The following is a 27,864-nucleotide window of genomic DNA, read 5'->3' as shown; positions in this document are numbered from 1 at the left end:
TTTCGTAGTGAATACTAAGAGTTTTGATGAGTTCACTAGCTGATTTTCTTCTAGAGTCAGAATCAGATCCTTCAATATCTCTTCTTATATATTCGATTGGTTCTTCTGAGAAGATGATTTCATCTTCTTCACGAAGTGAGATGTTTGGAATGATAATATTTTCACAAATTGCAGGAAGTGCATCCTTGAAAATAATGTGCTTTTCACTTCTACTTGTGACGGTCAAAAATTCTAGAGCTTTAGATACAAGATTATCGTACTTGATCTTCATGTCCAGCTTTGATATTAATTGCCATGTTGCTGTAGCAAAGTTTTCAACATAAGGAATGAAAGCTTCATCATATTTCTCCAAATACAAGTTAATTGATTGGAACACAAGGGATTGAGCTGTATCTAGAAGACTTGGTTCTTCATAGAGATTATTATCGAGGGAAGAATTTTGGTAATTCAAAAGGAAGAGGAAGATGTTGCTATATTCTGGAAGGTGATCTTCGAAAAATTCAGGAATATCAATCCAATTCAAAGAATAGTAAATTTCCAAAAGTAAATTAATGCATGTAAAAATTGATTTCAAGCTGGCTGGGTCGGTAATTTGTGGGACAAGGGAAATGAAATGTTGGAATAAACCTAACATTGGTTCGGCAAATTCTTTCATAATATAAATTAATTCATCTTCAATTTCGTCGGATTTAGCTTGTTCTCTATATTTCTTAAAAAGTGAATGGCAAGTGGCAAGTACACCTCTAGTGGATTCAAATTTATCAGTGTTTGTTTTTAATAAATTAACCAAATACTAAATTTCTTAAGAAAATGGTTGAAAATAATAAACTTACTGGCAGTAAAGTTGTCCAATTCTTGTAAAAATCATGTAAACTAATGATTGTAATTACTTCTGACAAAATTTCTTGGATTGTAAGATCACTTCTAATCATAATATCCACAACTCCTGATTTTATAATTTCCTTGTCTTCGTTTTTTAAAATCAAACCAACATCCCAATCTCTCTTCACCAAATTCTTCAATATAATAGCCGATTGGGCACCCATAAACTTGTTAGTTAATTGTTTAGAAATAAAAGTAAGGAGCAACATCACAAAACCAGGTTGTTTTTCCATTAACTTTAAATCTTGTTCCGCTGTTAAAAAATACGTTATATATACATTCCTACAACAATCTACATACCCTTCACTCTCACATTATTTTCATGATTGAGTGTATTTTGCATCAAAATACCAAAGTTGGTCAAGTCTTGTTCGCTAGGTTGTTGTTGCATTTTTTTTAAGCCTTTTCTTCAGCACATAACAGAGGCTTCAAGGTTTTTTTGAATTTCGTTGGCGGGAAGAATTCTCTTTGGTGGAAATGATAAAAATAACTTAAAAATGTTTTGTACCCTCATTTGCCTTACAATAGTTTTTATAACCTTGGAAATAATTCCTGCAATAGGAATTAATGAAATAACTTTAAATCAGAAAATCATAATTCGACAATTAGAACATAGAATAAGAGTTGGCTCACGAAATATTTATTCTTCCTCCTCTTCATCTTCTTCTTCATCTTCCTCCTCAGAAAGTAATTCACAAATTTCTCTATCATATTTCATTTCATCGGCTGCATAAATAATTGAATCATTATTTTGTTTCACTGCAGCTTTTACAATTTCTCTATCACGTTGAAATTCCTCAGATGTAAATTGAAGAGCTGATCCGTCTTGTTGAACAGCAGCCAATACAATTTCTCTATCATTCCTCAATTCTTCAGATGCAGACTCAAGAGCTAATCCATCTTGTTGAACAGCAAGCATTACAATTTCTCTATCACCTTGCAATTTTTCAGATGCATACGCAAGTGCTACACCATTTTGTTTTACAGCAAGCATTACAATTTCTCTATCACTTTGAAATTCATCACTTGCATAAGAAAGTGCTCTAATTCCATTGTAGAGAGCAAACATTTTGATAAATTCTCTATCATCTCTTAATAATTCAGATGCATATTCGAGTGCTTCAATGTCTTGTTGAATGGCAGCCATTACAATTTCTCTGTCTTGTTGCAATTTGGTGGATGCAATTTCTATTGCTTTACCATATTGTTTGACAGCAGCCAATACAAGTTCTCTATCACTGTGCAGTTCCTCACATGCATAATCAAGAGCTCTTCCATCCTGTTGAACGGCATTTAGTACAATTTCTCTGTCACGTTGCAATTCTTTAGATGCATTTTGGATTGATTTTCCCCATTGTTTCACAGCAGCCATTACAATTTCTCTGTCGCTTTTCAATTCTTCAGCTGCCCACGAAAGTGCTTTACCATCCTTCTGAACTGCCTTCAAAACAATTTCTCGATCACTTTTCAATTCTGTCGATGCATGAATAAGAGTGAGGCCAAGTGTTTGTACAGCAAGCATTACAATTTCTTTGTCATTCTTTAATTCTTTAGATACACGTCCAAGTGCAAAGCTGTCATGTTGAACTGCCATCATCACCATTTCTCTGTCATTCCTTAATGATTCAGATGCGTACTCAAAGTATGAATAATATTTACCACTTTGTTTAACTATATTCTCCACAAATGTTCTATTATTCCACAACTTGAATAAAGATCCAATCCAAATTATTTTCTTGTTAAAAATTGAATTACACAATTGAGTGAGTAAAAATCTCTCTTTTACCACATCAACATTGAATTCTCGCATAATATTTCTTCCTTCTTCTTCTGTGGAGCTGTTTTTGATCTTGGTAACAAATCTCCTTATTTTCGTCTTGTCTGTGTTGTCTCTGATTTTATCTGAAAGCAATTTTGATGCAATGTTTAAATCGAGATAGAATGTTACCTTGTCTTCCGAGTCATCATGATAGTGTTGGAAATTATTTGGTTTTTGTTTCTTCTCGTTTTCGATAGAATCTGCTTCTGCCTTTCTTTTCATTTTTAAATTGTCCTCGGAGTTAATTCCAATCACATTTTACAATAGAGTCGTAATATCCTATCGATACGTTTGGATTTGTAAAAAATCTAGGTGTATAGTTTAGATCATTGATTTTGAACAACTATTGTTTGAACAACTTGGTAAGTTATTGATGATAAGGTCCTCAATTTTCAATTTATTACATAAATCAAGTTGCAAATTACAAGTACAAACACTAACAATTAAGGTTGTGTGAATGAATGGAATCAAATAATTTACAATTACCAAAAGATATAGTAAACTAGAATTAACTTCCCTTAAAACAGATTAATTGACTTGTATTGATAATAAAACTTGAGTGAACAGAATGCCAATTTCAAATCCAATCGATTATGAATAGAATTAGCTAAAAAAAATGTTATTAACAGATCTGCCCAATGAAATATTGGAAAACATCTTTTATTTTCAAGTGGATCCATATCAATTGTTTCATCAAATTATCACTTTTAGAAACATTAACAAAACATTCCGAGTTCTGCTTGATGATGAAGCTGCTTTTTGGAATGTTTTGATGAATCAATTGAGAGGAAAGAATAATAAATTTTCAGATTCCGATTCCTTCTTTCCAACACATGCATTTCATGATCAATTATTATTTAAAACTCATAGAAACAAATTCAAAGATTTTACCAAGGATGAAGAAAGCCAGGTTGTCTATCTTACAAGAGATGAAGAATTAATTACGTATGAATCTGAAAATGATGATAAATCAATGAATTTATTTGAAAGATTTGAAGAATGGATTAAAAGTTATTCGAAAGAGAAGGCATTGGTGTTAAAAGCAATGATTCAATCATGTTTAGGAAGAGAGATGATTTCACACATTGGAATGGGTCAAGTCTCAATTCCTATTGGATTGTTTTTTGGCAAATTATTTGAACCAGCTGTTAAACTTGTGAATTCATGGCAAGAGAAACCAAAAGAAATTGAATGGAATGATAAAATCATTTTTGACAAGAATTTATTAGAAATCATTGAAACACGAAGTTTGTTTGATGAAGATATTGCGAACTGCTGGAGTGAATTGGATGATACATACTCTTGCATTCCAAGAGATTACATTTTATTTATTATTGAAAAGTTTCAAGGTATTAACTGTTTGAAAAAAGAATCAAATAACTCAGATAGTTCATGTTTAGTATCTGGTAGTTCAATCAGTTCATGTTTAGTAACCAATATAATGAAAAAACTGAGAGTGTGTGGAATTAAGGTTGATAGAATGAGATTCAGTGATATTGGTATGAAGAGAAATTATGAAACATGTGAAGTATTTGATAGTTTTATACCAAAGATATCAAAAGGATTTTATTTACAACATTTGGCAGTTTGGATAAACAGTTCACAATTATTGGAATGGTGTTTAAATGTTGGAAATAAGAATGAAACAACACTTGCCTCTCTTTCGAATACATCAAGTTTGGATTGTTTGAATGTTTGTCTTGAGGCACATGTAAAGACCTATATTCATGATGGATGTGGATTGACAATTCTTCATCATGCAGTCAAAAAGAGAAATGTTGAAATGTGTGAATTGCTAATTCACAAATACTTGGCAAATCCATTTGTTGAATCAAAAATTGAACACAGAGGAAGGAAACTCAACTGTTTCACTCTTTGCAAAATTGGTGAAGTCAATTCAGAACAATCTCAAATACTTGAAATATTGGAAGGAAAATATGGACAAGTGAATATAACATTTGATACAGTGGAGAAAATCAAAGATGTCGACAGACCAAACGATCTTCACAAGCTGAGCTTGGAGAAGGGCATCTTGTTGGATGAAGCAGGTGTTGTAGATGACAAACATTATACACCAATGAAGGAATTCGTAATTGTAGAAAAATCATTCAATGATGAATTAATGGATGAAGATTCTGATGATTCTGACGAATCTGATGAATCTGAAAATGAGTATGGATTGTCGTACGAATGGGTTGTGAAGGAAATGAAAAATGTAAAAGCATCGAAAAGAAAGAGAAATCCTCACAAGGATTACGTTTACAATGAAAATTTGAGAAAATTACGGAAACCTCTTGAAGAACTTGAGCTTGTTGATTGGAGTTATAGTAGATACGAATATTTTGACTTTGTTAATATGATGAATGGATATATGAGTGAACAAGATGATGGAAACTTTGTTAAAATTCTAAAGAGAAAAGCCAATTCAATAGAAAATGATCAAGATGACGAACAACCAAAAGAGGTAGTAACTGAAACAACCAATGATGAAACAAGTATTACAATAGGACCAGAGTTTGTTTTCAGAAAAGATTTAGTAATTCCAAAAAATCATATAGGGCCTCTTATTCAAGAAACTTCACTCGATTTCAAGTGTGATATCAAAATCATGCCAAATGCCAAGATGTTTATTCAACAAGCTTGTGAGAATTTAATCTCCAACAATTTCACTCTTGCTGAAGATATTGCCAATTTCTCTGAGAGAGATTTTATTATTGGTGCAGATGTGTCTTTGGCTGGATCTTTGATTACCTCCACAACAAATTTAGATTACCAAAGTGTTGATAGGGAATATGTGAAACTTGGAGAATTTGAAAATAATTTGGTAGAAATAATGCAAATTAATTCAGAAGAAGTAAGAAATCAACTGGAAAAGTTTATTCGTGATGAAACAATTTTGAACACCTTAATTGAGATTATTGAAGGACAATTTGAGTCAAGTTATTTGGATGAAACTCAAGATGATGAAATGGATAAAGATTATGAAACTGAAACACCAATCAACTTGCTCAAAAATAGATATGAGAGTGATACTGAAAGTAGTGACAGCGAATCATCAAATGAGGAAACTTATTACAGTGATGACAGTATGATTTCTAATGTATGCATTGAGGAATATGATGATATTCTTGAACATGGAAGTGCTGAGCCAACCTATTCAACCCTTAGTGCACAAGATTTTTTGACACAACGAAGGGATGCTATTTATTCTGATCAGCTAGATCATATAACAATCCTCGAAAAAGAAGGTGACATACTAAAAAGAATAACCTTTAATAGAGATAGAGAGTCGAAAATTAAGCAGTTGGATGGTTATCAATATTACTGAATCAATTTAATATTTAATTAACAAATTATACATTTGGAATTATTAGTGTATCTGTTCGTTTGCTTGCTGTCAAATCTAATTTCCTGAGAAACCAAATCAAATAATATCGTAGTTTCAAATTCCTTTGTTTCCCATTTGTTTTTTTGATAGTTTAGAACATATTTTAAACCGCTGTTGTAAATAACCTTAATGGAATACACATCGTCAATTATTTTGACAGCATTCTGTCCCATTTCAGCTCTGTACAATCTTTCCAACAGACTGAATTGAACATTATGAGGTAAATTGAAGAAATTCAATTTTCTTACTGTGTATCTCACTTTCTCTGCCAATATCAAATATCTTAAACTAAACCTCTTTTTAAATAGACAGTAAACCATATCAGTAACTTTTCCATCATTTGGCTCTCTTATAATCGACTCTATTTTCTCCAATAAACAAGTTTTCACTCCACCCTCCTCCGAAGAATTCAAATCCAATACTCGACCTGAATTTTCCGAAATATAATTCAGACTATTAATAATTTCCTTTTCGATATTCAATCTTTCCATTCTCTCAATTTTAAATTTTCCAAATTCACTAACTGGCATACTCAATGCTTCATCATTAGAGCTTATTCCAGACTCTCCCAATTCCAACAGAGTTGCACAATAGCCACAACCTCTCGGCATACTGGCATAGATACTCAAATCTTTCGGTTTCAGAAAGATAAACCCATCCAATCGTTCGAATTCTCCATGGGCAAGACTTGTCTTGTATTCACAAAGAAGAGGATAGAAAAATACTCTGTATCGATCCTTTTTGAGAATGAATTCCTTTTCAATTGGGTGGAAGACGTGAATTTGTGATCCATTAAAACTCACACTGTGCATTTCGTCTTTTTGGTTGCTTGTCTTTAGCTCATTTATATTGTGGAAAGGTTTCGGATTGGTGGATGTTAATTTTTCTTTTAGGAAAAGTTGAATAAAGTCTTCTAATTGATCCCTATCACTTGAAACTATTCCAATATCAAAGAGTGGTTTGATGAGAAGTGATTTTAAATATTCGATAGTTCGGTAAAAAAAGGGAGAAACTTTTTGAAGCGTATATAATTCCTCTAACTTTAAATATTGAAAAACATGAGAAAAAATATCCACAGATTCCAATGATGATTCATCCCAAAGTCTATTCATTTTTTTTGATTAAACTTTTTCACTTTCGAATAATTATTTACATTATTATTTTACATTTATTTAAACTCGAATATTAAATTTCCTAGCATTTCCTAGTTGAGAAGTGGTAAATTCTGCTCATCATCTTCCTCTCCATTGTGATTCATTGATTGTCTAACCTTATTTTCCAAAATTGAATCAAATTCATTCTTGTTTCTAATATCTGGTGGAGTATAGGCAACCTTCTTTCGTAAATATCTCTTTCTAGCATTGATAAACCAATTGTTAAGTTGTTTCTTATCGTAATCAAGTTCCTTCATGAAAATTTCTTTCTGTCTTTCGGATGGATATGGATTATTCTTATTGAGCATTAAGAATTCTTTCAAAATTTCCTTTTTTCCTTGAGAGGTATTCTTCTTTCTCTTCTTATTTTGAATCCAATCAGTTAATTGTTGTAATTCAATGGATTCATTGTCAAGTTCTTGTTGAACTGCTGATTTTTGGACGAAATTGGACGAATTGTTACAACCAACTCCCTCTGCACCTTCTTCAATCAACTCAGCACCAATACCATGATTGTAATCAGTAGCTTCTTCATATTCTGAAAACTTTCTCTTTTTATGATTAAATTCTTGATGTTGCATCATGTAGAAACTGTCCAAATCTCTGAACAGATTTTGAGAGACCATATCAAGAGATTGATCAATTCTCATTAGAATGTGTTTCATATATTCTTGTTGTGGATTCATAATCTGTTGAGAATTGGCTGAGGAATTCAAGATTTGTTGTTGTTGTTGAGGATTAAAGTTATTGGAAAGTAAGAAGGAATTATTGGAATTTGGATTGGAGAATGAAAGGGAGGAGTTTGGATTACTAATCATGGAAAGGAGGGCTTGTTCTGCAGAAACATGTCCTTGTTGATGGTAAGTAGTTGTTGAATTATTCATGGCAGCTGTCAAAATGTTATTTGATGGATTTGAAAGTGAAGTCATATTTCTCTTAAACGTCAACCAATTAAAATACACTTGTTGATTAGTGTGAGGGTTGTCTCTTTTTCTTTATGAATTTACATTAAAATTAAGGAGATAGTGACAGCATTTGAAGGTTTTTTGTTAGTTGACTGTTTTTCGGTTATTTGTAAAAAAGTGAGGAAACTACTACCAGTACGAAATCGTTACATTGAATCTTTGAGGCATTAATCGATTTCAAAAGAGTAATGAGAGCGAAACAATAAACATTAAGCAGAGATTGGCATTAGATGTCAATTGATTATTTTATGAAATAGTGTCAGTACTCATCAACTTGACTTGGAATCATAAAACTGAAACTAACTACCGTAAGGTATATTGTACAACCATCTTTTACAATTATTGTTGTTCTAATGATTAGTGACAATTTAAACAAGATAGTGGTTTATACAAAAATGGAAGTATTGTATTTTACAAAATATTTAATGTTTGAAATGAAAAAAAACACCATCATAATTTAAATGGTTGCTCCTTCTTCTTGTTGATAATATGTTGATGATTGAACATTATTTGGTTCCAAAGATTCACCATTCGAAACAATTAATGGATTTGATTCACCATTCTCAGAATGTTGTTGTTCTTGTTGTCTATTCTTTCTAAATCTTGAAAGGAATTTAGTCTTGAATGATTCCCACATCTCCTCATACATGGATAATTTCCTAGTTTCTCTCAATTTTGCATAATATTCCTTATTATTCTTACGATAGAGAATGTAATGTTGAATCATGAAAATTATATCAAATGCAATAGAAAGGAATCCAAGTCCTGTCTTGACGAAATCACCATAGAAAGGTGTCCAATCTCCAGTATTAATTCCATCAATGACCATTTGGAAAATTGAAAGAGCTCCTCCTGAAAAATCTAACAAGATATTTCCAATACTCCAACCAATTGTTAATTTTCTCTTGTAATTGATAAATGCTTGTGGAATGTACTATTTCCAATTACATGAATGAATTAATTAATTAATCAACTGATTGAAAACATACCTTAATAGTTGTAACAATTCTTTTCAAATTTCAATATTTAACACTCATCAATAAAAACTTACAATTTAACAATACCCAAATACTTTAAAAAGTCAACCCATTCAATTCTAGTACCTAATGCCAAAAAGACAGCAACACTAATTGACAATAATAATGTCAAACTGATTCCTCTAGCAAGAACTGAAATAGTTTGTCCACCTCTTTCATAAATAATACATTGGAAAATTGTAATGGCAGTCAAAGTCACTGCATGTATCGAAAAGAAGACATCATTTGTTTGAACATTTGCTGAGCCATGTCTAAGTTCATATTGCTTTTTCATTGTAGGATCCCAAAACAAGACACAATTAAAAATCAAATAGGAAGTGTGTCCAATAATATTCAAAGTTAAGAAATCAAAACTCAAACCAACAACACTCTTTCTCCAGAAATTTTCAATATTTTGTGGATAGAAAGAAAGTGACCATGCTAAAAAGTATCCCCATCCGACCTGTTTATATATTATATCATTTAAATTCATCATCATAATCATTCCAATATATATATAATAAAACATCAAATCATTAAAATCATCAATTACAAAGATATTAAAAATCAATAAATTCAAATCTCACAATCATCTGATGAATAGATTTACATACGACAGCACTGAATGTTGATAGAGCTGGCGACAGCACGTGTTCCTCCGATGATGAAGACATTTTTTTCTAGTGTGTGGAAGAAACTAATTCATGGAATTTCCGAGGAGTTTTGAAGATTTCCAAAAAGAATCTCCAAAGACAATTTTCACCACATGATTTTCCATTCTTTTTACCATCTGTTCATTCTTTAATACTTTAATATATTTAAATATATTTAATATTTAAATATTAAAGTAATAAAAAAATGCAAAACAACGATACAACACAAAGAAGATTATTTTCCATCAGGGATCATTTGTTTTCCAATAGAGTGAGCCAATTCGCTTCCATGTTCCAAAGCAATTCCTCTCCTGTTGTTGTTGAACAACATCAATCGAATTTAGTGAATACAATGTCTGCTGAAAAGGCTAAGAAGAATTCATTTGATGATTATTTGGTGAAGGCTAAGATTCATCCCGAAGTAAAGGAAGCCCTCGCACAAAACAAGGCTGTTGTTGCATTGGAATCTACAATTATTAGGTTAGTTTAATTAAATTCATCATCTTTTGATCAATGAATAATAATTAATATTAATATTGAATTTAAATATATATTAAATAATAATTGAATAATAATTTAACGATGAATATAGTCATGGAATGCCTTATCCAAAGAATATTGAAACTGCTAAACGTGTTGAAGATCAAATTAGAAAATATGGTGCTACACCTGCCACTATTTGTATTATTGATGGTATTATTCATGTTGGAATTAATGATCAAGAATTGGATAAATTTGGAAAATTAGGATCTGAAAAGAAAGTTGTAAAGTGTTCGAGAAGAGATGTTGCTTTGGTTTGTAGTCAACAAAAACATGGTGCTACTACTGTTTCTGCAACAATGCTTTTGGCTCATCGTTTTGGAATTCATGTCTTTGTCACAGGTGGTATTGGAGGTGTACATAGAGTTTTAAATAATAATGAAATTGATCCAATGGATGTTAGTAGTGATTTGACAGAATTAGGAAGAACACCAACATTGGTAGTTTCTGCTGGTGTTAAATCAATTTTGGATATTCCAAGAACTCTTGAATATTTAGAAACTCAAGGTGTGACAGTAGCATCTTATCAAACTGATGAATTCCCTGCTTTCTTTACATCAAAGAGTGGTTGTAAAGCTCATTGTAGATTGGATTCACCTCTTGAATGTGCCAAATTAATTAATTCAAATCTTCAACTTGGATTAAATTCTGGAATGTTGGTTGCTGTTCCAATTCCAGAAAATTTGGAAGCTAAATCTGGAATCTTGACTAAGGCCATTGAACAAGGTTTAACTGAAGCCAAACAAAAGAACGTTAAAGGAAAGGATGTTACACCATTCCTTTTACAACGTATTAACGAATTAACAGGAGGTGATAGTTTGAGAGCTAATATTGAATTAGTCTTGAATAATGCTCGTGTTGGTGCACAAATTGCTGTTGAATTGAGCAAGATTCAAAGTTTAAATGTAAGTTTCTTTATTTAATTATTTATTTGACTATAATAACAGTAATTGTAAATAAATAGAATAACTTCTTGGATAAAACTCTAGAAAAAGATTTATTCTTGGACGACTTAAAGTATGCTCAATCTGAGAAAAAATCAATTCTTTCTAAATTATCTCCGTTTGGATCCCAGAAACGTGAATTAGTGGTTATTGGTGGTTCAGTTTTGGATATTATGTGTCAACCACAACAAGGTACTAAACTAATTCCAAAAACTTCAAATATTGGATCAGTGTCACTGTCATTTGGGGGTGTGGCAAGAAATGTATGTGAGGTACTTTCAAAACTCTTACAATCTACAGATCTTGAAAAATTACCACTCAACTTTGTTACATCTGTTGGTGGTGATACATTTGGAAAATCTCTTCTTTCTCACTTGAGGTATGATCTTAAAATTCAAATGCCAGAAAAAACAGTCATTGAGAATATTAACAACAGAACTGCAATTTACAATTGTTTGATTGATGAAACTGGTGAACTTGTTTCAGCTGTCGCAGATATGGCAATTTTGACAGATGCCAAAACCACCAAACATATAGAGATGTGCCTTACTTCCCTCCTTAATGAAAAGCAAAATCCAATAGTATTCCTTGATAGTAACTCCTCAGTCGATGCGTTTAAAGCAATTGGAAAATTATTGAAAGGTAAAGCAGACATCTTTTTAGATCCAACGAGTATTGCCAAATCAAAACAAGCTGTTGTTGCAGGAATTCTTGATTGTATCACTTATATCAAACCTAATGAGCATGAAATATTCAGTATTGTGGAATGTTTTTTGAAAAAGAAAGTTAAACTGAGTGCTGATGAATGCATTAGAGTTTTACTGGAAAAAGCTGGTGTTAAACATGTACTTTTAACACAGGTAAGTTGAATGAATCACAAACTAAAATTCTAATTCTTTGAAAAGGGACCAAAAGGACTCAAACACGGAACACTTATAAAGGGGAAGATGGTAATCAAGCACTATGCAGCTCTTCCAAAGAGAGAAAAACTTTCTGATCCAAAAGGTATGTTAAATTTTTGATAGTACTGATAGCTTACAATATCTGACTTGATAATTTCATAGCTAATGTAACTGGATGTGGAGATAATTTTTCAGGAGGTTTCTGCTTTGGACTTTTCTGTAATGAACCAATTGAAAAATGTATTAAACTTGGTCTTAGATCAAGTCGTTTAGCATTAGAAAGTCCAAAGAGTGTATCAGATCATCTCAGCTTGAAAGCAATCCAATCTGATTAACAATTTTCGAGTTGATTTCTAAATCTTAAATGGAACCTATTATCTAATAAATACATATTGATATCGAAAAATAACTTACCAAGGTTCACTATTTTGAGCTCTAACACATTTTGGAATCTTTTCATATTTTCCTTCCTTTCTGACAAAAAGTGGAGCAATACCTACTGTTGCGTGAATAATATGACCAACTTGCAATGATTAACAAACCAGTTTGTAAATATTGTCAAATATTTCAATAAACTTACATGTAGATTTTTCACTCATAATTAAATCATCTGCTTTCATCATGACATACAAGTCAACCAAGGCAGTTTGAACAGATTCTACAGATCTAGATTTTGGAACGTTTTGAGGCATGTGAACAAGTGATATTTCAATTCCCTTAATTTTCATTTCACTAAATACATGTTTGGCTTCATCATATGCAGGAACATAATCACTTGTAAGGAAGATAATGACCTTCTTATACTTTTTCGTGTCAAGGGCTGATATTCTTTGCTTTGCACAGTCCCAGTAAATACTCACTGGAGTATTGTGGAAAAGATTTTCCTGTAAATTCTTTCTGATTTGAACTCCCAAAATAAAAGTACTATCAGGATTAGCCAATTTTTCTCCAAATAATTCCTTTTCATATTCATCAATTTTGTTTTGAATGGTATCAATAGGTTTGAATAAGAAAGGTGCTAATTTTTCGAAAATATTAATCCTATAAAGTTGAGGAACTAATTCCCAATCCATATTCTTTTTCTCAAATTTTGAAAATAATTGATAGTACACATCATTGTCAGCATACAAAGATGGGGCAAAGTATTGAGCTGCTTCCATTTCAATAAAATCTTTAGAATTAATTTGATTGAATTTCTCATTTTCCTTGCTTAAATATGTTGGAAGAATTTGAGCAAATCCTTTGCTACATTTGAAATATCTATACGATAATTTAGATCTGTCATGATAAACAGTACTTTCCATATGAAGCCAATTTCTCTCAATTGACTCCCATCTTTCTCTTGGACAACCATTTTCAATAGATTTACTTTTAACATCAGCATAATTCCACATTAAAGAATGAGATTTAAGAACAGGATCCTTCAATAATTGAGAAAGAGAAGCATGACAACCAACTTCTCCTCCATTCCAATTTACCAAGAAAACTCTATTACTCAACAAGGCATATAACAAAGTCGAAAAGAGTCCCATAATAATATTACCATATCCACTATACATATGAGCCTTGAATACAACAAATTGTGGTGATTTTTCATGTCCTTGAATGACTCCATTCGAAAAACAATTCCTTCCCGAAAAGACATACGAATCCAACACAGATTGATGATATTGTTGATAAAGATACAACATCTTTTCAAAGGCTTCCTTTGGTGGAGCCAAACCTTTATCAGCATAACTCAAAGTTTCGTTAAAGTAGTGTGGAACAAACAATTTATGAGAGGTAGCAAACGATGACCTCTTCCTATTAAATAACATGTAAACAACCATCACTACCTGAAACACAAGCAGAGAAATACCAATTGTCTTGTAGAGTGTCTTCTGATTCATTTTTTAATATATTTATATATTTGGTTATTGTTTAAAAGATGGAATAACAATAATAACCAAAGAGGAGAGGAATTAGAAACTTTTCTATTATTCCGATATTGTTGTGTTTAATTGAATATTTTGATGGTGTTAATACTATAGTGGTAGAACGTTAAAGAAAAATTCCAATTTTATATAAATTAATTTTGTTTAGATTGTTGAATTTAGTGCTTTCCTGAAACTTCGTCCTTCATGACTATTTGCGATGATGATGATTAATAAATTATTATTATTATTATTACGTACAATTAATATATTTTTCTGTTGATGGTTTAGCCCACTTTTCATAGGTTGGTTTAAGGAAACCACCAAAGGCCATATTGGCTCCGTATAACAATCCGAAAACTGAAATGGCAAGACCAATCTTTGATTTAAAAGTATCCAAATCAAATCTTCCTGGACGGATGAGTTTCTTTCTATCGAAAAATTGAGTCATTTTTTTTCTTAGCTTTAATATTTATTATTACTAGTATTATTATTCTACTAATTAGTTTTATTGCCAAAGTATTATTATTGGTCATCATCAATGATCAAATAATAACACTAATACTATTTAATTTATTAAATACAATATTTCATTTTTTAAAAAACATGAGAGAAGATGAAAGAAGCAAAACGATTAAAAAATAGAAGAACATCTCATAGACACACAATTAATTTCAAATGGTCAAACTGATATTGGATAATGGAACGAGCCTTGATTTACAAGATCACCGATTTCGTAAAGGATTAGAATTCTTGAGAGGAAAACTTCTATACTCTAGAATGAAATTCAGTCTATCATTCCGATGCATTAATATTATTGGAGAGGGAAGAGAAAATATTGAATTTATACAGCCTTCTGATGTAAAGGTTTCAGATATGCTTTCATTGATTTTTGTTTCAGATTCTGGAAGTAATAGAATAATGGTATTTGATTTGAAAACCAAAAAGTTTATACAATCATTTACTGGAATTACCTCTCCATTAATGATTTCGATTGACTCCTCTGATCAGAAATACATTTACTTTTCAAATATGAATAATCAAGTTGGAAAATATGACATTGAACAGAAAAAAATCATATGGGAAACATCTCAGAATTTGAGGCATCCAAGTGGAATTGTTGCAGATAATTCAATTGATGGAAGGTTATATGTATCCGATTGTTCGAATAATGAGATTAAGTGCCTATCAAAACAAGATGGTAAATTGATTTCATCATTTGGGGCTTGTAAATTTCCATTTGGATTGGAAATCAATACAGATGGAGATTTGATTGTAACAAGTCTTGCAACTCATACCATTTCAGTAATTTCAAAAGTTTTGGAGAAAAAACAAATTTACTTTTCGTTTGGAAAGAAAGGTGTGGGTTTACACGAGTTCCAATATCCAAGAGGAGTTTTTGTTGAGAAATTAAGTGGATACATTTATATTTGTGATCAATCAAATTCAAGAATTCACGTATTTGATAACTTTGGTTCTTTTATTCAATCATTTGGAGAGATTGGATCGACTGGAAAGAGTCACTTTAAATTCCCTACTGGCCTATGTATTAGTGAATCGAGAGGAGAATTATTTGTTGCAGATACGCACAATAAGAGAATTCAAGTATTTCGATAAAATTGAATCTCATTTCATAGGTTACTTCTAACACTAAAATTAGTAATTTTCAATTTATTTAAAACTTGAAATTAGGTGTTCAATCATCACTAATCGTCATCTACTTAACAATCTCAATTGAGTCCATCCCAACATTCTAATTTCATCTTTCGTTACAATTAATTCTTCCAATCAAATAAAATGAGCAACAACGACGATAAGAATAACAATCAAGATTTAAATCTCGAAAAGGTCGAAGAAATTGTTAATATTGTCAAGAATAAGACCATTGAAGGATCTACAGTTGTACTTACAGGTGTAAAAGATGCCTACAGTGTTGCTGCTGAAAAGACTGAAGAAGTCTATCACTACATTACATCGGAAGAAGCCAAACAAAAACTCCAAGAAACTGCCCAAACCACTGCTACTACTTTAACTAGTGCCTATTCATGGTTTTCTAGTAATGTAACTTCACTCGTTGGTGATACTTACAATCAAGTCTCCTCTGCCTTGACAGGAAATCAAGAGAATGACCAAAACAATGCTTCTTCCACATCTACAACAACAACTACCACCAATGAACCTACAACAACAAACGAAGAGAAAAAATAAGCAAATTCCCAATCACAGTTTTTAAAAGCGAGGGAATCAAATTGAAACTCTCAATATATTATTAATAATTTATTTAATTTATTAAAGATGAATAATAATCAGCAGCAGCAAGGTGTAGTTGATAGTCGATTCAATGTTGTTCGTGATGAATCATCACAACGTGTAAATAGACAAGTACAAGATTTATATAAACAATTTAAAAAAGTTTCAAAAGAACAACAATATTACCGTCAAAATGATAGTCTATTTGAATACTCGGATTTGAATAATATTCTTGCTTTGGTAAAGGCTCTTCTAGTTGTGTTCAATGTTGGAATATTCATTTACATTTTATATTTAATGAAGAGGAAATATTCAAAGGAAACAATTCTTTCCAAATTTCTGAATCAAACTCAACAACAAACAAATGAAACTTCAAATAATAGAAAGAAAGTGGCTTTGGTGATTGCACATCCAGATGATGAAGCCATGTTCTTTTCTCCAATGTTACTTTCATTGGTTGAGCAACAAGTATCTGTGAGCATTTTGTGCTTGTCGAATGGAAATTTTGATGGATTGGGAGAAAAGAGAGTTAAGGAATTGGAATTGAGTTGTTCTTCAATGGGATTGAATTGTAATAATGCAAAAGTTGTTAAGGAATTACAAGATGATTTGAGTGGTTCTTTAGTGATAGTTGACAATGATCAATTATTGGATGGAATGAATAATAAGTGGAGCGATGAATTGATTTCTAATTTTGTTGCCAAATTTGTAGAACAGAATGGAATTACAACTTTGTTAACATTTGACAAGGATGGAATTTCAAGCCATCCAAATCATATTGACGTATTCAGAGGAGTTTCATACTTTTCAGATAGATGTAAAAGAGAACAAACCTCAATTGATATATTTACATTGGAATCAGTTAATTTACTTCGCAAATATTTGGGAATTATTGAATTTGCTATTAGTTTACACTTTAACAGTGACGAAAATGTTACAATTTTTACTCCAAACCCATTTATTGCATGGAAAGCAATGAGCTCCCACGAAAGTCAATTTGTTTGGTTTAGAAAATTGTTTGTTCTCTTTTCCAGATATACTTTTGTGAATACATTGACAAAATTGTAAATTATCTTCTCTCTGAAGATTGTTGTAGAGCTTTGTTTTTTCTCTTCTTTCTTTTGATAACTCCTCCTGAGGAAGCACTAGAACTTGAACTTCTTGTATTAGGATTATCAAACTCCTTGAAAACTGAATAGTAAATAAACATGAAATCTTCTCTCTTGAGTGTAATGTTTTGTTGCTTGGTTTTTTGTGCTCTATTCTTTAAAATCAAATTTTGAAGCTCATTAACATGATTGACAATTGTCATGTCATCAAAACCAATAAGCATTGCCAATTTCAAAAAGTCAGATCTCTTCTTTGAATAATAATCCAAATCAATATCTTCGTGTTGAGTCCACTCATCAAACGACTCATAATAATCCAATTCATCACTCGATTCTTCTTGAACATCTTGAGCTTGATCAATCTCTTCTGAACTCTTTTCAACCACTAATGGAGGAGCTTGAGCAACATGTTGAGGACTTGAATTAGTAGAACGTGAGGAAACTGGAGTGATTGACTGATGAAATTTCTGAGAAATATTATTTACAATATTAGTAACACCAGTTGAGTTTTTGGTTTGAACATTATTTGGACTATTACTACTCCACATTGAAAGTGAGCCACTTCTTGATCTACCAGGAGTTGATGACAAGTATGGATTAGTTTCCATTTCATTTACAGTTACAATTGAGCAGAAAGTATCATAGACAAATTCTCCAAATTGGTACAGGAATTTTGTAAGCAATTTTCCTTCCCTACAAACAAACAAGCATAAAAACATGTAAACACTTTCTATTGAAATAGTTCCCTTTCCTTTAACATCTAAAATATCGAATAAATCTAATAATTGATATTCATCAAATGATATTTGATAATAATCATCATCATTTTCAATAAATTCTGAATCGACAGTTGAAGTTGAAGGAATTCTACCATTTCCTCCATGATCATTAGGAGAATTAGAAACTGTCAATGAATTATTATTAGATAAACCATTTCCATTACCATTGCCATTATTATTAAAGGTATTGTTACTGCTATTGCTGCTATTATTATTATTATTAAATTTAAAAGGATTGCTATTAGGTTTCAAATCATTCATCATGGCCATAAATGTGTATTCAGAGATGGACAATTGTTGAAATCTCTTTCTAACGATTGGAAATGCAGAAGTTGCCGTTCTATGTGAAACTCTTCCACTATTAGAATTGGAATTGGAATCAGTATCGGATGATGTTGGAGAACGAGGTGAATTTAGAGAAATTGTATTCTTGATATAATTTTGAATAAATTCAAAGAAGGCTGTATATCCTTGTTCCGAGGTCATGATTGTATACATGGCAGTGCAGGCACTATTTAATTCATCTTTAGTCTTGGGGTTATTAACTAATTTTAATAATTGATTTTGTTTCGGTTGTTCAACCTTTTGAGCATAAATTTTCAGAAATATGTTTTTTAACATTTTTTTTTAATTGGTGATGGATGACAGGACATGATTAACTGATAAATTACATTATTTATTTAAAAATCGAAAGGATTGTTGCCTGCACCAAAACCTCCTTGATTAGATGGTGGCTTGGAAGTAGTAGTTGATGAACCAAAAGCTCCAGTCAAATTACTGAAAGGATCTTTAACTGGAGGTGGTGAAGTTTGTAAGTTTCTGGCTGGTTGTGGTTGACCCCATCCTCCTTGTTGACCACCTTGTGGTTGACCTCCAAATCCACCTTGGGTTTGTTGTTGACCCCATCCTTGATTTTGTTGAGGTTGTTGGTGTGATTGTGGTTGACCCCATCCTCCTTGTTGACCACCTTGTTGGCCCCATCCTTGAGTTTGTTGTCCAAAACCTCCTTGTTGACCGAATCCACCTTGAGATTGTTGACCTCCAAAACCACCTTGGGATTGTTGTCCAAATCCGCCTTGAGATTGTTGGCCTCCAAATCCGCCTTGTTGACCACCGAAACCTCCTTGGTGAGATTGTCCCCAACCTTGATGTTGACCTCCAAATCCACCTTGATTTTGTGGTTGTTGTCCCCATCCTCCTTGGGATTGTTGACCTCCAAAACCACCTCCTTGGGATTGTTGTCCCCATCCGCCTTGAGATTGTTGATTACCCCATCCACCTTGAGATTGTTGGGTTGGTTGCGATCCAAATCCTGCAAATAAATCATCAACATTAATTGAAGCTTTTTGTTGTGGTTGTGTGTGAGTTGTTTGTTGAGGTTGATTATCGAATCCCCAGTTATCATCATCACCGAACCCAGATGATTGATGTTTTTGAGAAACTTTTTGAGTTGGTTGAGTTGTTGGTTGAGTGTTAGTAAAACCAAAATCGAAATCCAATCCGGCAGATTGTGGTTGTGATTGAGTTGGTTGTGGCTTGGAAACTGGAACAGATTCAAAAGAGAACAGTTCTTCTTGTTGAGGTTGTGGCTGAGTTGTCTTACCAGCAGGTCTAACTTCTACTTTAGATGGAGTAATTCCAATACTTTCAATTGGTCTAACTGGAATATCTTCTTGTTTAGCTGCAGCTCCGCTAGCATCATACCACATCTTTTGAACATAGGTCTTTTGAATAAAGTCCTTAATTCCCTTTTCATCAGTTGATTTTGGCTTTGGAACCTTGTTTTGATCCCACTTAGCTCTCCATATTGATGAAGCAACTTTGTTTCCGTGTGTTTCAAAGAATTCAACATCTTTATCTTCAAAGTTAGTCATTGAAATACCCTTAGCCTTGTAGTTAAAACCACGACTAGATATTTAACCGATTATAATTTAAATAATATTATCAAAATAATTCAATTATTTGATTAATTAATACAAAGTAAAATACAATCAATCCACCACAACAATAACAATAATAATACTTACTGTATACCTGAACAGAAAGTACAAACAAAGATACCAAAATCCAAAACAACGTATGGAGTACTCTTGAGAACACAATCCATACATTCCTTGTTGTCTCCAGCAAGGGAGAGTTTACGAATAGTGTCTTGATTCTTTTCTTGCTTCTTCTTAACGAGACTCATTTTTTTTGTTAATAAATTTGGTGCTCTTCTCAATTCTGGACAAGCCAAATCAACGCTCTCTCTTGATGATTCCGAGCGAGAGAATGGGCTTTGGTGATGCTTATTCAATCTCGGTATGAAGATCCTCTATTATGTTAGCTGTTAGCTGTGTGATGATGAAGATTGTGAGGTGGCATTTCTTGATGGTGACTTGGGTGTTCCAAGTGTATTATCTCCTTTTTTTATTTAAAGGACATTGTTGATCTATGTAAATATCCCAATTTAATTTTGAAGGTTTGTTTATTAAATGTTCTTGTTATTCATCTTTCCAAATTTCAAAATATTATTATAATATTATTAAACTCCAGTATGTTATTCTTGTCATTGCATAGTCTTCAATAGCTTGCTAGTCACTGTGCTAGTTCTCGAGAATAATCCATTGCAAGCCAATATTTTTGATGTGTGGGATGCAGAGGAAAACTTTCATTGTAAAATATCAATAGTGTCGCCATCAAAAATTTGTTGAAAAAAAAACATAAAAGATGGCAAAGAGCAAGAATCACACTGGTCAACACGAACAAAAGAAGAACCATAGAAATGGTATCAAGAAGCAAAGAAAGGAAAGAAAGGCCACATCCAAGGGTTTGTACAGACCATGGAAGACCAACTCCAAGTATGCTAAGAAGGGTACTCTCAAGGCTATGAAGGAAGCTGCTCAAAAGCAAGAATAAATCTTTTGCAAACCATATTTAAAATTTAAATAATACGAATATTAATTCTTTTGTTTAGTAACTAGTTTGATAGTAATCTTTTCAGCAATAATTTCATCAAGGCGGCAGTAGTAGAAACCTTATCATCGCATCGCACAACTCAAGTGTTCAATGAATTACATTGAAATACATTTGTTTATAATTGAGCAAGGAGAGCTTCATATTGTGCTCTTTCGTCTTGCAAAAACTTTTCCATTTCCATTTGTTTTCTTTGTTTGACAGACATGGCCTTCTTTCTGGCAAACTTTTGTCTTACCATACATTGAATCTTTGTGGCTGCTTCATACCTTCTGAGCAATTCAGCATATTGTGCTCTTCCCAAGTAGCCTCTGAAACTCTTTTGAATAGTGATAATGGCACTTTCTTGTTTCAGTCTCTTTCTTTCTTCTCTGGCAGCTTCGTATTCTCTTCTCTCTTGTTCTAATTCTTCCATGAAGGCTTGCTTCTTTTGTTCAGCAACTTGTTGAGTCTTCTTCTTTGCCAAGAAGGATCTGATTTGACTTTGAATTTTGATGGCAGCTTTTTCTCTTTTTTCTGCTTCGAGTCTCAATTCTTCTTCCTTCAATTGTTTCAATCTGTCAGCTTCTTGTTGCTTGTGTGCTTTCAATTCTGATCTGAAGACAACTCTACTCAAATGACCCTTACAAAGAGCAACAAGTTTTTCAAATTGAGACAAATCCTGCTCAACTTCCTCAACAGATGGTTCTTCTTCCTCTTCACCATAGATATTTTCAGTGATGGCATTATGGTTTTGTTCCTCAAAATAGGCTCTTCTAGCTGTCATACCTTCAACACAGGCCTCAATGATTGAGCAGAATTCCTTAGTGTATTCAAACATTGCCAACTCGGACTTTCCTCTATAACATGCTTGCATAATCAAGATTGACTTATCTCTCTTGATATTGTCAACCTTCTTTTTGGCCATATTCTTTCTAACTTGGGATTGGATTTTGACAGCTGCTCGTTCAGCCTCAACCTTATACTCGTGTGCAAGAATTTGTCTTGCCTTTCTTCCTCTTAAAGCAGATTGAATAATAAGAACAAAGCCTATTGTTTCCCTCTCTTTCCTCAGTCTTTCTTCTTCCTTCTTCTTTTCTGCAAGTTGCTGTCTCTTCTTTTCCTCCTTCATTCTTTGCTCTTCTTCTAATTGTCTCTTTCTCTCCTCTTTCAATCTCTGTTCCTCAATTTGTCTAGCATATAAATCATTTTCTTCACCGACTTCTTCCTCCTTTCCACCTAATTCTTCGTATGGGGCTATTACAACCTTGTCATCTCTGGATGGAGAATTACAAGTTTGGGATCCAAATGAATCATTCACTCCTTTTCCTTCAGAGAAGACTACTTTTTGGGCATATAAAATTCTTTCTTTGAGAGGATCATTGTCAGCAGGTGATGCCTGTCTCAATTTTGAAAGAGGAGGTAATGCAGTACTACCTCCAGCAAGATAAGGTGAAGAATCAAATTTTGGTCTTTTTCTGTTTGGCGAGGTTGGATGTGATTTCTTGTCGAGTGATTGAGAATTGGTTGTTGCTCCAAATTCAATACCTGGCATTAGGAATGGATTTTTAAGAGGGTTTACATTTGGAAGGAGTGAAATGAGTGATGACATTAAAAAGAAATCTAGATCTGTTTGGATTTTGAGTAAATAATTCTTCGATCTCCAAACAAATGGCTTTGGTGCTTGTAAAATATTTCTCCACTGTACAATAGATTCTACAATTTCCAAAGTACAAAGCCTCAATGAAGCAGCGATATTCTTGACTTCTCTTGCAACTAAATGCTTACTGAATATCTTTTCGTCACCATAACGCTCTACGAGAGAATACAGAGTTTCCAGCAGTAATTCTCTGTTTTCAATATTTTTAAGAATTGAGAGAATGAGATTTCTTTGTTCTGTTAATCGCTTAATTTCTTCTGTAACAATGGCAATATTATCATTGGAGCATTTAGAAAGATAGATTCGAGAGAATCTATCTATTTCATCTTGTGGTACTCTGAGTTCACTCCAGAGTTTTTGTATCCTAGATTTTGACTTAGCAAAGAAGTGTTCTGCCTCAATATCGGCCAATGATTTCTTTTGTTCCAAAGGAGGTTTTGATGAGGACTTCCCATTATCACTTATTGTGGATTTTTGATTATCCGAGTTACTTCTTCTTCGGGTTGAGGAGGCAGAACTAATTTTTCTCTTCTTTTTGTTGTTCGTGTATGAATAACATAACTCTCTTGTTGATGTACTTACAGAGACTGGTTGTTGTTCTTGTTTTGCTGAAGAAGCAGGTTCATAGGGTTGTATTCTTGTTCTTTGTTGTGACGTATTAGGGGAAATAAAGGTAGTCGAACCTGTATACATTTTGGCATGTTTGTCTTTCATTACATTGTATGAGGGCATTGGATCTAAATGGAATCGAGAGTTCCACTTCTTCTCCCTATCCTTCTCGACTATTTGTGTTCTATCTTTTTCCATTGCATTGAACAACCTCTCATATATGAGAGAGTTATTATTTTGCATAAATACATCATCATATATCTCGTTTTCCATTTGTATCACTCTATTTCTTGAAACTGGGGAAAGATATCTTCCTCCTTAAATTATTTCATAATGCCTTCCATATTAAAAAGTCAATAATATACTTACTCGATCTTGATTGAGAAGAGTTAGAATTATCATCCGATTTTTGAAATGAATTATCATTATCGACATTTATCGAAAGATCGTTCCTTCTTCTGAAGAGAGGACTCTGGTGTCTACTACTATTGGGAGATGACATTTTGTTATTTTAAATTTCCTCTATTAACAAGGGTTTGAGATATGTTTGATAAGATTTCGCAAAAGAAAAACTCTGTACAAGATGGTTGTAGATGGAAAATAATTTGATTACTAAGGGAGAGCTAAAAGGGTGGTGATGGTTTGATGTTTTTTTTTGAAGCTAAAATGTACAGGGACATAATAAACAGAAACACTGTTGGCGCCTTTTTGCTCGAGATCTACTGATGGATTTCAAAGAGGTGAACAACTTGGCCAATATTGTCTCTGCACTACAATCATTTGATAACAGCACCGAATTGATGAACATTGGTCGATCGACCTTGTAACAAGCACTTCAGATGTTTATTAATCGTTAATCCTTACTATGAACCATTGAGATTCACAATGAAAAAGACTTTTTTATTCATCAACAAAAACTCTATCCAATTATAGATAGGATCTTATCTTCTGAATCCTTGTTTGTAATAATTTTATTAGGGGTTCTTTTCATCACTTTCAAATTGTAATAAATTAAATATTATTTAAATAATAAATATTTGAATTAAAAAAATGCAAAGGCAACAATCGAACAATCCAGGTACCGACAAGGCTATGGGTAATTTACTCATGAATCAATTATTGATTGGAAATTCAAAGAATATATTCGTAGTAATTTTAACAAGCCTATTGTCTGTCTACGTCACACAATACACAACTAGAAAAATTAATTCATTTAGAAAATTGATGAGAGAAAATCCATTGTTTTTAGTATGGGGAATGTTGAATGTATTGAGTGGAAAACCGTTTTTTAATGATCGGAAATCAATTCAGAACAATATTCAACCTGAAAAGAAGGAAGAGGAATTAAAAATTGATGAAAATGAAATTGATGAAGATATTTACTATGTTAAATTACATCAACAGAGACATAAAACGGATAATGCTCTCCCATTGGTAAGTTGGAAATGAAAACTTTGAGTTGGAATTAATTTAAAAAGAATTTGGAAAATATTGGAGGAATGGCTGTAAATGCTGCCAATGTATTTACTCGAGTGAAGAGATATATTACAGCTGAAGATATTTTACAACAAAACATGATGATGAATCAACAACAAGCATCACAAAATATGGAATTTTCTGATTATTTTGTTGATGGTTCTTCTGCTAATATTCCTAATTTCTCTAATATTAAAATGCCAAATATAGGATCTAGTGGAGAAACAGTATTGCCTAAAATTTAACCACAGTTGCTGTGTTTAAAGCCAAACAAAACCATCATTGGACCATATAATTATTATTAATTATTTATTTAATAATTATTAAAAAATGCAACAACCTCCGTCAGTGAACGTGCCACCCAATGGCCAACAACAATCAATGAATAGAAGACATTCACCTCCAACAAATAATAATCCGAATAATCAACAATTGATGGATCCGAATCAAAAACATTATAAAATTGCTGATCTTAAACCAAACATGACCGATTTTTCGATTACTTGTATTGTTCTAGACAAACAACAAACAATCAAAACAAAGGATAATCAATTTATTACATATTTTGTTGTGGCTGATGATACAGCTTACATTACATTAACTTTATGGAATCACAAAGCCGATTATATTGTAGGAGGTGATATTATCAGAATTATTGGAGCTCAAACTCAATTGTGGCAAAAGAATTGTATTAATTTAACAACATCAAGGAATGCAAATATTTCAAGAGTTGGAGAATATTGCATGGTATTTAATGAATCTAAGAATATTTCTGCTATTGAATGGTAAGTATATTTGGATTTGCAATTCTAAAATATTTCAAATAGGGAAGAATCACCACCAGGAAGTAAAAAGTATATACAAATCAAGAAACAAACCCCTCCTTCAATACCCAATCAACAATAATGTAAATAAATTTGTAAATTAATGAATATTAATGATTATTTCAGTTTATCCTTAACAATCTTGCCATTTCACAATGAAAATCTACTCAACTGTTGAAACTCCGTAAAAATATCTTCCAAAGGTGCTTCTAAGTTGTGTCATTAAGGCTATCGGTTGTTAAACACTTTTCACACAGAATAACCATTCAAAATTCAATTACAAAATTCTCCTTTCAAAACACGCCCCATACGATAACCACCGGTAAATAGCCAACCTCTATACAGTCGCCCAATTAAACAATATACAATTGTTAATAATGGTGTGATGTCAATCGATTCTTACAACTCTCCAAATCGCACCATTTGATTTTTTTAATGTTTTACCACACAGAAAAAATGGACTCATACGACGATCAACAAGTTGGACAAGACGACCAACAACATCAACAATACGATGCCCAAGAACATCAAGAACAACAACAATACGAAGAATCCAAAACAATAATTATGAATCTGGCTTCATTTCTCCACCAACAGGTGAAGATATTCGTAGTGCTGACAATGAGGATTATCCAACTCTTCCTGCTTCTCAACCACATCAAGTACAAGCTAGTGCCGATAGTGATGAACCAGCTGTAAGTAGTGTGGGGTTTTATTGTTGTTGTTAATATTTTGATTATTTTGATTATTAATGATATTTTAAATACTTTTGGATCGGATCACAATATATGTAGTTTATTTTCTCTGTCAGTGAACCTGAAAAGAAGTCTACTGGTAAGACTTTTGATTTGTCTTACTGGGTGTACAAGATTACTATTGACACCAAGCTTGATCAATACAAACAAGCTACTTTGATTTGTCATAGAAGATATAATGACTTTGTTTGGTTCAGAGAATTGTTAGTTTCTTCTTATAGTGGAATTATTATTCCTCCATTGCCAGAAAAGAGTATTTTGGCTTCAGTGTAAGTTTTGTTTTTTGAATCGATTTATTGACTGCTGTCAAAATTAATGTGAAATTTTAACGGATTAAAATCTTCAGTGAAAAGATTTTCTCTTCTGTAGATACAAATTCATTGTTAGAATATAGACAACGTGCATTGACCAAGTTCTTGACACGTGTTGGTGAACATCCAGTTTTACAAACTTCATCAGAATTGCAACAATTCCTCGAAGCAAATGAAGATGAATTCAACCAAATGAAAAATGTTAAAACTAAAGCCAAAAGTGGTAGTTCTTTCTCCCTTTTCAAATCAAAGGGTTCTACACCAGAACCAGAATGGATTACCTCTCACAAGAAGTTTATTGAAAAGTTGGACAGTTCATTAAAGGAACTTAGACAAAGATTGCAAGTCATGATTACAAAGAGAAAGGAAATGGCAACTGGTTTTATGGAATATGGTAAATCATTTGCTCTTGTTGGTACTATTGAAAAGGAATATGACCAATCTAATACTTTGGCTAAGAATCTTTTATCAGTTGGTCAATCAGCTGAACAAATTAGCAAAGTTACCGATGACCAAGCTCAAAAGGAAACTATGCAAGTTATTGAAACCTTAACTTATTATTTGGGTATGTGTGATTCTATTAGACATACTGCTTCCCAAGTTGAAGAAGCTAGAAATGAAAAGGATAGTGCTCAATCTCACTTGGCTTCATTGCAAGCTCAAAAGGAAAAGCCAAATTTGAAGGAAGATAAGAGACAAATTTTGGAAACTCAAATTGAAGAAGGTCAACTAAGAGTTGTTCAAAAGACTGACAGACTTAATGAATCTGAACAATCATTCAAGAGTGATTTGGAACGTTTCGATTTAGAAAGAAAGATTGATTTCAGTTGCATGTTGCAAAGTTTCCTTAATTTACAAATCGAATACAACCAAAAGTTACACGAACAATGGTCCCAACTCATACCACAAGTTAATGCTTCAATTTATGAAGAGTAATTGTATCATCATTTTTAAAATAAATCTAATTTATTAATTGACCAA

At 32.4% G+C, this 27,864-nt stretch overlaps 15 protein-coding genes across 15 annotated transcripts in view; 7 read left to right on the top strand and 8 right to left on the bottom strand.

The window, feature by feature from the left end:
- Positions 1-1,273, bottom strand: part of NAEGRDRAFT_79475 (exportin-2) — a gene marked incomplete at its 5' end in the record, with an annotated part of 2,800 nt that extends 1,527 nt beyond the window's left edge. The window contains 3 exons of the mRNA XM_002678083.1: positions 16-793; positions 834-1,135; positions 1,183-1,273. Of these exons, the coding sequence (XP_002678129.1) occupies positions 16-793; positions 834-1,135; positions 1,183-1,273 (1,171 nt within the window). The remainder of the gene's footprint in view (positions 1-15; positions 794-833; positions 1,136-1,182) is intronic.
- Positions 1,274-1,489: 216 nt separating this feature from the next.
- Positions 1,490-2,923, bottom strand: NAEGRDRAFT_57825 (uncharacterized protein; the record flags this gene model as incomplete). The annotated part of the gene is made up of 1 exon (XM_002678082.1): positions 1,490-2,923. The coding sequence occupies one exon, from the start codon at positions 2,921-2,923 to the stop codon at positions 1,523-1,525; it is 1,401 nt and encodes a 466-aa protein (XP_002678128.1). The 3' UTR covers positions 1,490-1,522.
- Positions 2,924-3,317: 394 nt separating this feature from the next.
- Positions 3,318-6,029, top strand: NAEGRDRAFT_48534 (uncharacterized protein; the record flags this gene model as incomplete). The annotated part of the gene is made up of 1 exon (XM_002678202.1): positions 3,318-6,029. One exon carries the CDS (start codon positions 3,318-3,320, stop codon positions 6,027-6,029), a length of 2,712 nt encoding a protein of 903 aa, XP_002678248.1.
- A 1,264-nt stretch (positions 6,030-7,293) lies between these two features.
- NAEGRDRAFT_66731 (uncharacterized protein) lies at positions 7,294-8,172 on the bottom strand (the record flags this gene model as incomplete). The annotated part of the gene is made up of 1 exon (XM_002678081.1): positions 7,294-8,172. One exon carries the CDS (start codon positions 8,170-8,172, stop codon positions 7,294-7,296), a length of 879 nt encoding a protein of 292 aa, XP_002678127.1.
- A 493-nt stretch (positions 8,173-8,665) lies between these two features.
- On the bottom strand, positions 8,666-9,717 carry NAEGRDRAFT_32981 (uncharacterized protein; the record flags this gene model as incomplete). Its single annotated transcript, XM_002678080.1, has 3 exons — positions 8,666-9,142; positions 9,198-9,216; positions 9,260-9,717. The coding sequence occupies 3 exons, from the start codon at positions 9,715-9,717 to the stop codon at positions 8,666-8,668; spliced, it is 954 nt and encodes a 317-aa protein (XP_002678126.1).
- Positions 9,718-10,229: 512 nt separating this feature from the next.
- On the top strand, positions 10,230-11,340 carry NAEGRDRAFT_32917 (uncharacterized protein; the record flags this gene model as incomplete). The annotated part of the gene is made up of 2 exons (XM_002678201.1): positions 10,230-10,357; positions 10,470-11,340. 2 exons carry the CDS (start codon positions 10,230-10,232, stop codon positions 11,338-11,340), a joined length of 999 nt encoding a protein of 332 aa, XP_002678247.1.
- A 1,456-nt stretch (positions 11,341-12,796) lies between these two features.
- Positions 12,797-14,152, bottom strand: NAEGRDRAFT_66728 (uncharacterized protein; the record flags this gene model as incomplete). The annotated part of the gene is made up of 1 exon (XM_002678079.1): positions 12,797-14,152. The coding sequence occupies one exon, from the start codon at positions 14,150-14,152 to the stop codon at positions 12,797-12,799; it is 1,356 nt and encodes a 451-aa protein (XP_002678125.1).
- A 900-nt stretch (positions 14,153-15,052) lies between these two features.
- On the top strand, positions 15,053-15,793 carry NAEGRDRAFT_66727 (uncharacterized protein; the record flags this gene model as incomplete). Its single annotated transcript, XM_002678200.1, has 1 exon — positions 15,053-15,793. One exon carries the CDS (start codon positions 15,053-15,055, stop codon positions 15,791-15,793), a length of 741 nt encoding a protein of 246 aa, XP_002678246.1.
- A 180-nt stretch (positions 15,794-15,973) lies between these two features.
- NAEGRDRAFT_66726 (uncharacterized protein) lies at positions 15,974-16,384 on the top strand (the record flags this gene model as incomplete). Its single annotated transcript, XM_002678199.1, has 1 exon — positions 15,974-16,384. The coding sequence occupies one exon, from the start codon at positions 15,974-15,976 to the stop codon at positions 16,382-16,384; it is 411 nt and encodes a 136-aa protein (XP_002678245.1).
- A 339-nt stretch (positions 16,385-16,723) lies between these two features.
- NAEGRDRAFT_33046 (uncharacterized protein) lies at positions 16,724-17,494 on the top strand (the record flags this gene model as incomplete). Its single annotated transcript, XM_002678198.1, has 1 exon — positions 16,724-17,494. The coding sequence occupies one exon, from the start codon at positions 16,724-16,726 to the stop codon at positions 17,492-17,494; it is 771 nt and encodes a 256-aa protein (XP_002678244.1).
- A 1-nt stretch (position 17,495) lies between these two features.
- NAEGRDRAFT_48531 (uncharacterized protein) lies at positions 17,496-18,800 on the bottom strand (the record flags this gene model as incomplete). The annotated part of the gene is made up of 1 exon (XM_002678078.1): positions 17,496-18,800. The coding sequence occupies one exon, from the start codon at positions 18,798-18,800 to the stop codon at positions 17,496-17,498; it is 1,305 nt and encodes a 434-aa protein (XP_002678124.1).
- A 48-nt stretch (positions 18,801-18,848) lies between these two features.
- Positions 18,849-20,502, bottom strand: NAEGRDRAFT_79473 (ADP-ribosylation factor GTPase activating protein; the record flags this gene model as incomplete). The annotated part of the gene is made up of 2 exons (XM_002678077.1): positions 18,849-20,222; positions 20,342-20,502. The coding sequence occupies 2 exons, from the start codon at positions 20,500-20,502 to the stop codon at positions 18,995-18,997; spliced, it is 1,389 nt and encodes a 462-aa protein (XP_002678123.1). The 3' UTR covers positions 18,849-18,994.
- Positions 20,503-21,020: 518 nt separating this feature from the next.
- On the top strand, positions 21,021-21,239 carry NAEGRDRAFT_36411 (ribosomal protein L29-like protein). Its single transcript, XM_002678197.1, has one exon. The coding sequence runs from the start codon at positions 21,024-21,026 to the stop codon at positions 21,210-21,212; it is 189 nt and encodes a 62-aa protein (XP_002678243.1). The 5' UTR covers positions 21,021-21,023; the 3' UTR covers positions 21,213-21,239.
- A 148-nt stretch (positions 21,240-21,387) lies between these two features.
- On the bottom strand, positions 21,388-23,790 carry NAEGRDRAFT_66723 (uncharacterized protein; the record flags this gene model as incomplete). The annotated part of the gene is made up of 1 exon (XM_002678076.1): positions 21,388-23,790. One exon carries the CDS (start codon positions 23,788-23,790, stop codon positions 21,388-21,390), a length of 2,403 nt encoding a protein of 800 aa, XP_002678122.1.
- Positions 23,791-24,567: 777 nt separating this feature from the next.
- NAEGRDRAFT_79472 (phosphoinositide-binding protein) lies at positions 24,568-27,862 on the top strand (the record flags this gene model as incomplete). The annotated part of the gene is made up of 7 exons (XM_002678196.1): positions 24,568-24,951; positions 24,996-25,209; positions 25,343-25,778; positions 25,821-25,847; positions 26,368-26,512; positions 26,612-26,841; positions 26,919-27,862. The coding sequence occupies 7 exons, from the start codon at positions 24,568-24,570 to the stop codon at positions 27,817-27,819; spliced, it is 2,337 nt and encodes a 778-aa protein (XP_002678242.1). The 3' UTR covers positions 27,820-27,862.
- Between the last annotated feature and the right edge of the window lie 2 nt (positions 27,863-27,864).

Source organism: Naegleria gruberi, assembly GCF_000004985.1.
Source record: "Naegleria gruberi genomic scaffold NAEGRscaffold_19, whole genome shotgun sequence".
NCBI classification, from domain to species: Eukaryota; Heterolobosea; class Eutetramitea; order Acrasida; family Naegleriidae; genus Naegleria; species Naegleria gruberi.
The sequence above is the reverse complement of the archived record's forward strand: the minus strand, read 5'-3'. Positions and strand labels throughout refer to the sequence as shown.